Source organism: Meles meles, chromosome 2, assembly GCF_922984935.1.
Source record: "Meles meles chromosome 2, mMelMel3.1 paternal haplotype, whole genome shotgun sequence".
NCBI classification, from domain to species: domain Eukaryota; kingdom Metazoa; phylum Chordata; class Mammalia; order Carnivora; family Mustelidae; genus Meles; species Meles meles.
In genome coordinates this window covers 210,466,256-210,478,090 of record NC_060067.1, presented here as the reverse complement: position 1 = coordinate 210,478,090, position 11,835 = coordinate 210,466,256, and the positions used below count along the sequence as shown (strand labels likewise).

General features: G+C 40.9%; 1 protein-coding gene across 1 annotated transcript; it reads right to left on the bottom strand.

The window, feature by feature from the left end:
- Positions 1-7,516: 7,516 nt before the first annotated feature.
- On the bottom strand, positions 7,517-8,461 carry LOC123936991 (putative olfactory receptor 2B8). The gene has a single exon (XM_045997475.1). The coding sequence runs from the start codon at positions 8,459-8,461 to the stop codon at positions 7,517-7,519; it is 945 nt and encodes a 314-aa protein (XP_045853431.1).
- Positions 8,462-11,835: the final 3,374 nt, after the last annotated feature.

The window sequence follows — 11,835 nt, the reverse complement described above, 5'->3', positions numbered from 1 at the left end:
AATTTTATTTTTAACTCTACCACTATTCTGGTTCTTTTTTTTTATACATATAGATAATTTTTAACCTATTTACCATCACAGTGAGATGTCCAGTACATCAAATTCCTTAATAACCTTCTAACCTGAACTTTTTGATACATACACCCGTGTTTTTCTTTTGCTTTTCTATTATTTAATTTCTTTTAATTTTAATTTAGTTTAGTCTAGTTTATTCTTTTTTTAATTTTTATTTTCTAATATACATGTAGAGTTAAACTACAAGGTAATCACCTGTCCCCAATCAATGCTACCCCTATAAACAAACCAATTATTAATCCCTCTTTATCTTAGGAAAGTTGAGTCCCTGAAAAAGGCATCAAGATATATCCAGGAAGAATCAAAATAATGTTCCTCGTCCACTCGGAGAATTTATAACCACACTTCCATCTTTTCCTTTCACCAGTGTTTCTGTGTATTTGTGTTTGTCCTGATAGTATATAAATTTTATACTTGGAGTTCTTTCTGATGAGGTTTTCCCTTTTTGTGCTTTTATATCTATATATTTTTTTCTCTTGTCATACACTTTTATCAGTCTTTTTGTTTGTGTATTTCATAAGTCTTACCTTGGGGCCCATTTGGGCTGAGCCTTCTCTTTTATCTTCCCATTTTTTTCCTGTCTCTCTCTCTCTCTCTCACTCTTTTTCTTTTTTCGTTTCTTCCTTTCTTCTTCTCTATTTCTTTTTTCCCTCATTTGGGTGGAGAATCCTGATTGCATAGAAGCGTTCCAGGGTGCACTTTGATTGCACCACAATGGATACATCCAGCTGCATCTGTTCAGTCATGTCTCAACAAAATGACTAGGAGGAGGAATGCCCAACAGAAGAAAAATACAGAGGATGGACCTTCTGCAACAGAGCTAATGGCTATCGACATAGACAATATGTCAGAAAAGGAATTCAGACTAACAATTATCCAGGCAATAGCTAGGTTGGAGAAAGCCATGTATGACCAAATGGAACTGATTATGGCAGAACTGAAAGCCACCAGGGATGATGTTCACAATGTTAGGGCAGAACTGAAAGCCACCAGGGATGATGTTCAAAATGCTCTCAATGAGTTCCAGTCCAATCTAAATTCTCTAAAAGCTAGGGTAACTGAGACAGAAGATAGAATTAGTGATCTGGAGGACAAACAGATAGAGAGAAAGGATCAGGAGGAAGCCTGGAACAAACAGCTCAGAAGCCACGAAAACAGAATCAGGGAAATAAATGATGCCATGAAACATTCCAACCTCAGAATTATTGGAATCCCTGAAGGGGAGGAGAAAGAAGCCTAGAAGATATAGTGGAACAAGTTGTCTATGAAAATTTTCCCAATCTCACAAATGGAAACAACGTTGATGTACGAGAGGCAGAGAGGTTTCCCCTCAAGATTTTAGATTCTCAAAAGTCCTTGCGACACTAATAGTTAAAATTAAGAACTATAATTCTAGACAGACCCTCTAAAAGCAGCTAGGACAAAGAAGCTCCTTACATACAGAGGATAGCCCATTAGAATAACGTCAGACTTCTCCACAGAGACCTGGCAAGCCAGGAAGGGCTGGCAAAATATATTCAGAGTACTAAATGAGAAGATCATGCAACCAAGAATACTTTATCCAGCAAGACTGACATTCAAAATGGATGGAGAGATAAAGATTTTCCAGGACCAGCAATGCTTAAAAGACTATGCAACCACCAAGCTGACATTGCAGGAAATATTCAGGGGGGTCATTTAAAGGAGAAAAAATCCTAAGAATATCATTGAACAGAAATATAGAGACAATCTACAGACAGAAAGACTTCAAAGGTAACACGATGTCAATAAAAACTTATCTCTCAATAATTACTCTCAATGTGAATGGCCTAAATGCGCACATAAAATGACACAGGGTTGCAGATTGGATAAAACGACAGGACCCATCCATATGTTGTCTACAAGAGACCCATTTTGAACCTAAGGATACACCCAGACTGAAAGTGAAGGGATGGAGAAGCATCTTTCATGCCAAGGGGCCTCAAAAGAAGGCCGGAGTAGCGATTCTCATATCAGATCAATTAGATTTTACTAAAGACTGTAGTCAGAGATACAGAAGGACACTACATCATTCTTTTTTATTCTTTTTTTATTTGTTTATTTTCAGTGTAACAGTATTCATTGCTTTTGCACCAAGCCCAGTGCTCCATGCAATACATGTCCTCTCTATTACCCACCACCAGATTGCCGAACCCCCCATTCCCCGCCCCTTCAAACCCCTCAGGTTGTTTTCCAGAGTCTATAGTCTCTCATGGTTCATCTCCCCTTCCAATTTCACTAAAGTCCCTTCTCCTCTCCATCTCAACATGTCCTCCATGTTCTTTGTTCTGCTCCACAAATAAGTGAAACCATATGATACTTGACTCTCTCTGCTAGACTGATTTCGCTCAGCATAATCTCTTCCAGTCCCGTCCATGTTGCTACAAAAGTTGGGTATTCATCCTTTCTGATGGAGGCAGAATACTCCATCGTGTATATGGACCACATCTTCCTTATCCATTCGTCCGTTGAAGGGCATCTTGGTTCTTTCCACAGTTTGGCAACCGTGGCCATTGCTGCTATAAACACTGGGGTACAGATGGCTCTTCTTTTCACTCAATCTGTATCTTTGGGGTAAATACCCAGCAGGGCAATTGTAGGGTCATAGGGAAGCTCTATTCTTAATTTCTTCAGGAATCTCCACACTGTTCTCCAAAGTGGCTGCACCAACTTGCATTCCCACCAACAGTGTAAGAGGGTTCCCCTTTCTCCACATCCTCTCCAGCACACGTTGTTTCCTGTCTTGCTAATTTTGGCCATTCTAACTGGTGTCAGGTGATATCTCAATGTAGTTTTGATTTGAATCTCCCTGATGGCTAGTGATGATGAACATTTTTTCATGTGTCTGATAGCCATTTGTATGTCTTCATTGGAGAAGTGTCTGTTCATATCTTCTGTCCATTTTTTGATATGATTATCTGTTTTGTGTGTGTTGAGTTTGAGGAGTTCTTTATAGATCCTGGATATCACCCTTTTGTCTGTACTGTCATTTGCAAATATCTTCTCCCATTCCGTGGGTTGCCTTTTTGTTTTGTTGACTGTTTCCTTTGCTGTGCAAAGGATCTTGATGACGCCCAAAAGTTCATTTTCGCTTTTGTTTCCTTGGCCTTTGGAGACATATCTTGAAAGAAGTTGCTGTGGCTGATATCGAAGAGGTTACTGCCTATGTTCTCCTCTAGGATTCTGATGGATTCCTGCCTCAGGTTGAGTTCTTTTATCCATTTTGAGTTTATCTTTGTGTACAGTGTAAGAGAATGGTCGACTTTCATTTTTCCATATATAGCTGTCCAGTTTTCCCAGCACCATTTATTGAAGAGTCTGTCTTTATTCCATTGTGTATTTTTTCCTGTTTTGTCGAAGACTATTTCACTATAGAGTTCAGGGTCCATATCTGGGCTCTCCACTCTGTTCCACTGGTCTATGTGTCTGTTTTTATGCCAGTACCACGCTGTCTTGGTGATCACAGCTTTGTAGTAAGGCTTAAAATCAGGTAACGTGATGCTGCCGACACTACATCATTCTTGAAGGGATTATCTACCAAGATGATCTAACATTTGTAAATATCTAGCCCCCAATATGGGAGCAGCCAATTACACAAGAAAACTATTAATCAAGATAAAGAGTCATATTTATAAGAATACATTGATAGTACGAAATCTTATTATGCCTCTCTCACTAATAGACAGATCATTGAAGCAGAAAATTAATAAAGAAATAAGAGCATTGAATGAAACATTAGACCAGATGGACCTCATAGACATATACAGAACATTCCACCCTAAAACAACAGAATACTCACTCTTCTCAAGTGCACATGGAACCTTCTCCAGAATAGAGCATATACTGGGTCACAAAGCAGGACTCAACCAATACCAAAAGACCGACATTATTCCCTGCATATTCTCAGATCACAATGCTTTGAAACTGGAGCTCAATCACAAGAAAAAGTTCGGAAAGAACTCAAATACCTGGAAGCTAAAGACCACCTTGCTTAAAGATGCTTGGATCAAACAGGAGATCAAAGATGAACTTAAATAATTCATGCTTCAATTTTGCTTCTGCACAGCAAAGGAAACCAATGAGAAGGAAGACATTTCGGTCCAAAACCTATGGGATACAGCAAAGGCAGTTCTAACAGAGAAATATATAGCCATCCAAGCCTCCCTCAAAAACATTGAAAAATCCAGAAGACACCAGCTGTCTCTACACCTTAAAGAACTGGAGAATCAACAAATCAAACTAACTCCACACGCAAGAAGGGAAATAATCAAGATTAGAGCAGAGATCAATGAGGTAGAAGGATGTCCATTCTCACCACTTGTTCAACATAGTATTAGAAGTCCTAGCAATGGCAATCAGACAACAAAGAGAAATAAACGTATCCAAATTGGCAAGGAAGAAGTCAAACTCTCTCTCTTCGCAGATGACATGATTCTTTATATGGAAAACCCCAAAGACTCCACCCCCAAACTACTAGAACTCATACAGCAATTCAGTAACGTGGCAGGATACAAAGTCAATGTACAGAAATCAGTGGCTTTCTTATACAGTAACAATGAAAATACAGAAAGGGAAATTAGAGAATCGATTCCATTTACTATAGCACCAAGAACCATAATATACCTGGGAATAAACCTAACCAAAGAGGTAAAGGACCTGTACTCGAGGAACTACAGAACACTCATGAAAGAAATTGAAGAAGACACAAAAAGATGGAAGACCGTTCCATGCTCTTGCATCGGAAGAATAAACATTGTTAAAATGTCTATACTGCCTAGAGCAATCTATACTTTTAATGCCATTCCGATCAAAATTCCACCGGTGTTTTTCAAAGAGCTGGAGCAAATAATCCTAAATTTTGTATGGAATCAGAAGAGACCCCGAATTGCTAAGGAAATGTTAAAAACAAAAACAAAACTGGCAGCATCATGTTACCCGATTTCAAGCTTTACTACAAAGCTGTGATCACCAAGACAGCATTGTACTGGCATAAAAACAGACACATAGACCAGTGGAACAGAGTGGAGAGCCCAGATATAGACAATTCTCAATTCTCAATTCTATGGTCAAATATTCTTTGACAAAACAGGAAAAAATACACAATGGAATAAAGACAGACTCTTCAATAAATGGTGCTGTGAATACTCTACAGTTATATGTAGAAAAATGAAACTCGACCATTCTCTTACACCGTTCACAAAGATAAACTCAAAATGGATAAAAGACCTCAACGTGAGACAGGAGTCCATCAGAATCCTAGAGGAGAACATAGGCAGTAACCTCTTTGATATCAGCCACAGCAACTTCTTTCAAGATATGTCTCCAAAGGCCAAGGAAACAAAAGCAAAAATGAACTTTTGGGACGTCATCAAGATCAAAAGCTTCTGCACAGCAAAGGAAACAGTCAACAAAACAAAAAGGCAACCCACGGAATGGGAGAAGATATTTGCAAATGACAGTACAGACAAAAGGGTGATATCCAGGATCTATAAAGAACTCCTCAAACTCAACACACACAAAACAGATAATCATATCAAAAAATGGACAGAAGATATGAACAGACACTTCTCCAATGAAGACATATAAATGGCTATCAGACACATGAAAAAATGTTCATCATCACTAGCCATCAGGGAGATTCAAATCAAAACTACATTGAGATATCAACTGACACCAGTTAGAATGGCCAAAATTAGCAAGACAGGAAACAACGTGTGCTGGAGAGGATGTGGAGAAAGGGGAACCCTCTTACACTGTTGGTGGGAATGCAAGTTGGTGCAGCCACTTTGGAGAACAGTGTGGAGATTCCTGAAGAAATTAAGAATAGAGCTTCCCTATGACCCTACAATTGCCCTGCTGGGTATTTACCCCAAAGATACAGATTGAGTGAAAAGAAGAGCCATCTGTACCCCAGTGTTTATAGCAGCAATGGCCACGGTTGCCAAACTGTGGAAAGAACCAAGATGCCCTTCAACGGACGAATGGATAAGGAAGATGTGGTCCATATACACGATGGAGTATTCTGCCTCCATCAGAAAGGATGAATACCCAACTTTTGTAGCAACATGGACGGGACTGGAAGAGATTATGCTGAGCGAAATCAGTCTAGCAGAGAGAGTCAAGTATCATATGGTTTCACTTATTTGTGGAGCAGAACAAAGAACATGGAGGACATGTTGAGATGGAGAGGAGAAGGGACTTTAGTGAAATTGGAAGGGGAGATGAACCATGAGAGACTATAGACTCTGGAAAACAACCTGAGGGGTTTGAAGGGGCGGGGAATGGGGGGTTCGGCAATCTGGTGGTGGGTAATAGAGAGGACACGTATTGCATGGAGCACTGGGTTTGGTGCAAAAACAATGAATACTGTTACACTGAAAATAAAAAATAATCTTTTACAGAAAAAATTCTATGTAGTTATAATATTAATCAAAGGGAATATTGTCTATGACAAAGACAATCACTTTTATTTATAAATAAATCTGCTTACTTTAATGAGATTTAAATATTCAGGTTTAATGACAATAACTAAAGTGTGTTTGCCTATTTGCCTTAGATTCAGACATAGCACAAAAGGGTCGATCAAAGGTGATTGGGAGCTACTCTCTGATGACAAGAGATGCACACCAGAGAATTCTTGAGTCTTCTGGCCCGTTTTCCTTGGTGGCTTTCTCTGTAGGAGGGAGAGACCAGGAAAATCCCAGAGTGTACTTAACCCGAGATGCTCCTCTGCATGCACCAGAATCAACAACACCCTACCTAAAATAAACTGTCAGGTGGCTGTGGATTTGGGAGCCCTTGCGCTCTGGCAAGCCACAGCTGCAGAGTCATGTCCTCAGGTGGACCCAGCCTGACCCATCTGTGACCAGAGCTCTCCCTCCAGGAGTTGGTACATTTACTTCTATGATGAGACACTAGATTGCCATAATTTTTCAAGTATGGCATTAGCTAATTACTAGAGCAATAACCAAAATTTATGAAAGCATAATTCAGACATGCAGGCACCTGCCTATAAACATTTCTTTATTCATAGAATCTTTACAAAACAGCCAGAAAAAGAGGCATGACATTTTCAGAAAAGAGAATAAGAAGGGTTTAGAATTGTAACTTCAGGATGCCATTGAAAGGAAAATTTATACCTTTTTTTTTTTAATCTGACACAGAGAGATCACAAGTAGGCAGAGAGGCAGGCGGGGGTGGGGGGAAGCTCCCCGTTGAGCAGAGAGTCTGATGCGGGGCTCTATCCCAGGACCCTGGGATCATGACCTGAGCCAAAGGCAGAGGTTTTAACAACTGAGCCACCCAGGTGCCCCTACACCTATTTTATTTAGGAGATTAAGCTGTGAACCTTATATGTGTGATGAAAAGCAATAGTTAGATGATGTTAAAAGTCCTTGATCTCTGGGGGATTGCATGAGTATATTTACATTTCCCCCTGATGGGGGTCTCTCCCCAGCAATTGTCTCAGAGCCCACTTAACCTCTTTGTTTCTCAGGGTGTAAATCAAAGGGTTAAGTGAGGGAGTCACTACAGTGTAGAAGAGGGTGAGGAATTTACTGTGGTTCTGTGTGTACTTGCTCTTGGGTTGGATGTAGACAGAAATGATTGTCCCAAAGAACAAAACCACAACAAGAAGGTGGGACCCACAGGTACCAAATGCTTTCCTCCTGCCTTTGGCAGACTTTATCCTCAGCACACTCCTAGCAATGCAGCTATAAGAGACCAGAATAAGTCCCAGAGGTATAACCACGTAGAGGACAATTGCTATGGAGAGCTCATTTTCCAGGAAGGTGGTGTTCACACAGGCGATTTTAATCAGGGCAGGCTCCTCACACATAAAATCATCTACCCGGTGGTGGCTGCAGAGAGGCAGCTGGAAAACAAGGATGGTCTGAACCGTGGATTCCACAAAACCACTGATCCAGGCCACAGCTGCTAGGCACTGGAGAAGCTTCCAGTGCATGATGACGCCATAGTGCAGCGGTCGGCAGATGGCATTGAAGCGGTCGTAGGCCATCACAGTCAGTAGGATGCACTCCGTGGAGCCCAGCCCCAGTGCAACGTAGAGCTGGATCACACAGCCACTGTAGCTGATGGTCTTCTCAGAGCCCTTGAGATTCCACAGCATCTGTGGAACGATGCTGGTTGTGAAGCAGAGGTCCAGGAAGGAGAGATTGGACAGAAAGAAGTACATGGGCTTGTGGAGCTTGGGATTCAAGTATGAGACCAGTATGATTGCTGTGTTCCCCACCAGGGTCAGAACATATACGACAGAGACAACCAGAAGGAGGATCATCTCCAGCTGGGGCTGGTCAGAAAAGCCCAGCAAGATAAAACCTGTGGGATTGCTAAAATTTGTCCCTTTCATTCCTTCTTAATTATGAATCACCTTTCTTCCTCATTCCTGTTCTATTTCTACAGGAAGAAAATCAGGTATCATAACCAACAGAAAAATAACTGAGTAATATGGGCATTTGAACCCCAGACTTGTAGAGAGAAAGAACAGACAAGGATAAAATTATGCAAAATAAAAATATAGTAAGTTGACTTGTTAGGTAGACAGAAAGACAAAACCCATAGTCATTAAAACATCAAATACATTGAAAGGAAATATACAAACATAGAATAGATGTTACAACTGTACACCAAAACAGATTTTAAATGTATATCAAACTATCTGAAGGTAAAATACATAGACCATCAATGCACATACTGTGAAATTGCAAAGAAATTGAAAAGATGATTGTTTTATATATATAGATACATGATAGACAATGGATGTAACAGATAAATTGACAGATACATCTAGTGAGCAAGAATCTGAGATGGAAAGTATATGGAATGGGAGACACCACAAATATTAGAATTTTCATACAGGAACAGCTAGGCATGATCATCATTAATATTCACTCTCTTCCTATGAAGGAAATAAAGACTGACCTGATAATAGCATTAAGAAGAACTTCTGTGATCTCCCTATTTGAGTCATGGTCTACTGTCTGTAAATATTGAGTTCTAGAAAAATCTAATTCACAGTCCCAAAAAGCAAGCTCTCTCACAGTAACACACATGGCCCAAGTCCTTTAATATGCTTTCATTACAAGAGCACATGAATTCAGCCATCTAATGCAATCCACTGACACTTCATAAAGTCAATTGTGTAAAATTCATCAGTGCCCTTTAAACTATTAGCTTGCACAGATTGGAAAATATAGTTTTGAACATTTGTCCCTCTGAATGGTTGGCTCTGTGGTTTCTGAAATGACAATGGTAGATGGATAACATGTGGCATCAAATCTAAACAACTTTCTTACAAATAAAAATTGCCAATGAAAATTTCTGATTTTCTCTTAAATACCTTGACTAGAAAATAAAAACATATTTCTAAGAGCCCTCGGCCCTTATACCTGGTCTCCAGTAATAATTACGAAATCCAGTTCAAAAGGAATAAAATATTTATTTTCCTTGGCATTCATGGCAATGATCAGTAACATTTCAAACTTTTATTGAGATGAAAGCATTATGTGTTGCCAGTAGAGGACAACCCTTCTTCCAGAATTGTGACAACAGAAGGAAATGGACACTGGCAGTCACATTCTTTAGCATTCTTCTCCCTGACCAAGTACTTTGGTGCTAAAATCAGACCCTGATGCCCCCAGACAGTCTGTGGCTTCAACTGCTGGACTTCCTTACCTGTACAGTAAGGAGCAGAAGTCAGGTCTGCTGTGTGTCTATAAGAAAGACAGCGGATGAGTGGCCTCACTCGGCTTGATACAACTCCCCATCACCATGATGTTTTCCTGGGGTATTTCTGTTCCAAGAATAACCATTATTTTCCAAGGAGACTCCACAGTGAAACTCTGCTTTCACATTTCTGTTAGTCAAGATGCTGATAAGGGGATTTACATCTGCAGAGAAGGAGGCAGTCACTTTCCCATGGCCAAAAATATAATAAATGTTGCATCACATGCACACCTGACTCCGTTTGCTGCTAAAGGGAACCAGCCCTGAATTCTGTCCACTTTAAGATAAATTTCCTTTATTTTTTCCACACATGAGAAAAAAGAAATCCCCACCTTCTCGAAGAATGACCACCAAGCAGCTGTTGGTGGTTGTGATGCAAAGTTCAATCCTGATCCCAGATCTGGGGCAGGCAGTAGAGAAGCCCCTTGTGAGTGGCTTGTCACCTCAGCCTGTCCTGAAGGTGGAGGGAGGCTGGCTTATTCACCCAGCACACATCTCTAGCCCTCCTTCCCAGGCAGCTTCCCATCTATATGAGAGACAGAGGCAGTTCTCTAGAGAGATAAGAGTCTCAGGGGCTTGTGGTGCTGTTTCACAGGAAGACAATTGATTGGATGTCACCTTCTGAACATACACATGGGTACTACATACACACTTTGTTATAAAGGTACCTGTTACCATAATGGCAACCTCTGTCATCAGTGACAGGATGGCAGATGGAAGGGCTGTCACAATGTACTTCAGCTGTACTCATTGTGCACTGTGCAAGGCCAGGAAAGTCAGTCACCTACTTTCTACAACATGGGTTAGTGTCTCCTTGCTGACACCAAGATCACCAGACCTCTGGGATTCAGCAGGATGGGAGATGGGGCTATTTGGCTGTGAACATTTTTTTTCCTCCAGGAAGAGTGACTCTAAAGACATTTGGAAGATCAGCAGGGATGCCCCTCCCACCACAGGCCTGGAGGATGGGGGCAAGGCTGTCTCCTTGGCAGTCTCAAAGTGGGGGACCAGCTCTGTGGTGGACATGGCCTGGGCAGGGGGGTAATACCAGGGAAGATACAGGGGCTGAGCACTGATGCCCCAGCCAGTCTGAAGCCCAGAGCATCAAGACAAAGGCGGCCATTTGAACTTTTAAATTTGAATGGAAATTGTCTCTTGTTTTCTTGGGCACTCAAACACTGAAAATAGGTGGGTGTAAACCATCTTTGAAACCATAAAGAAAGCAATGAAGTTGGAAAACTCTTTCTGCTTCCTTTGCTTGCAATGGTATTCTTCCTGAGCACAGGATTGCATTTATATATGCATTATGGAATGTGTTTATCTACTCATGTCATGATTACATGGACATGATTGCTATTAAAAATAAATCTTAGTGGGGGGCAGGATGGCAGGAGAGTAGGGGACTTCATTTCATCAGGTCCCTTTAACTTGGCTGGATCTCTTTCAAACCATTCCGAACACACGTGAATTCAACCTGAGATGTAAGATTTATCTAAATCTCTACAAGCAGAAAATGACTACTTTTTTCATGATAGGGGTGGGAAACCTTGAATCTTCAGGGGAAACATCAGAAGACAAATGAAGGGGGGGAGGGATCCTCCATAAGCCAGCCACCAGAAAGTGATATAACACCAGAGCAAAAAATCAGGACACTTGGAAATCTGCTCTAGTAAGAGGCACTCCCTTCTGAAAAGGGCACAGGGGATAAATAAGGCAGAATTATCATGTATTATTGTGGTCTCAGGAGTCCAGGAGACTCAGAAAAAATGGGAAAACCTGAACCAATAGTGTGACCAAGCAGTGGAGTGGGGAAACTGGTTATGGTTAGTGAGCCCAGAAGGGACTCTCAGGTCCAGTCACCATAACTGCAATCTGGGCTGGTATGGAGACAGCCCACTGCCTGACCACCCTGAAAAAGACTAAAGGGTGCAGGCTGTTTAACATCTTAGGGGAAATATAAAATGTCTTATGCCCAGCATAGAGCAACAGCTCTCTGGA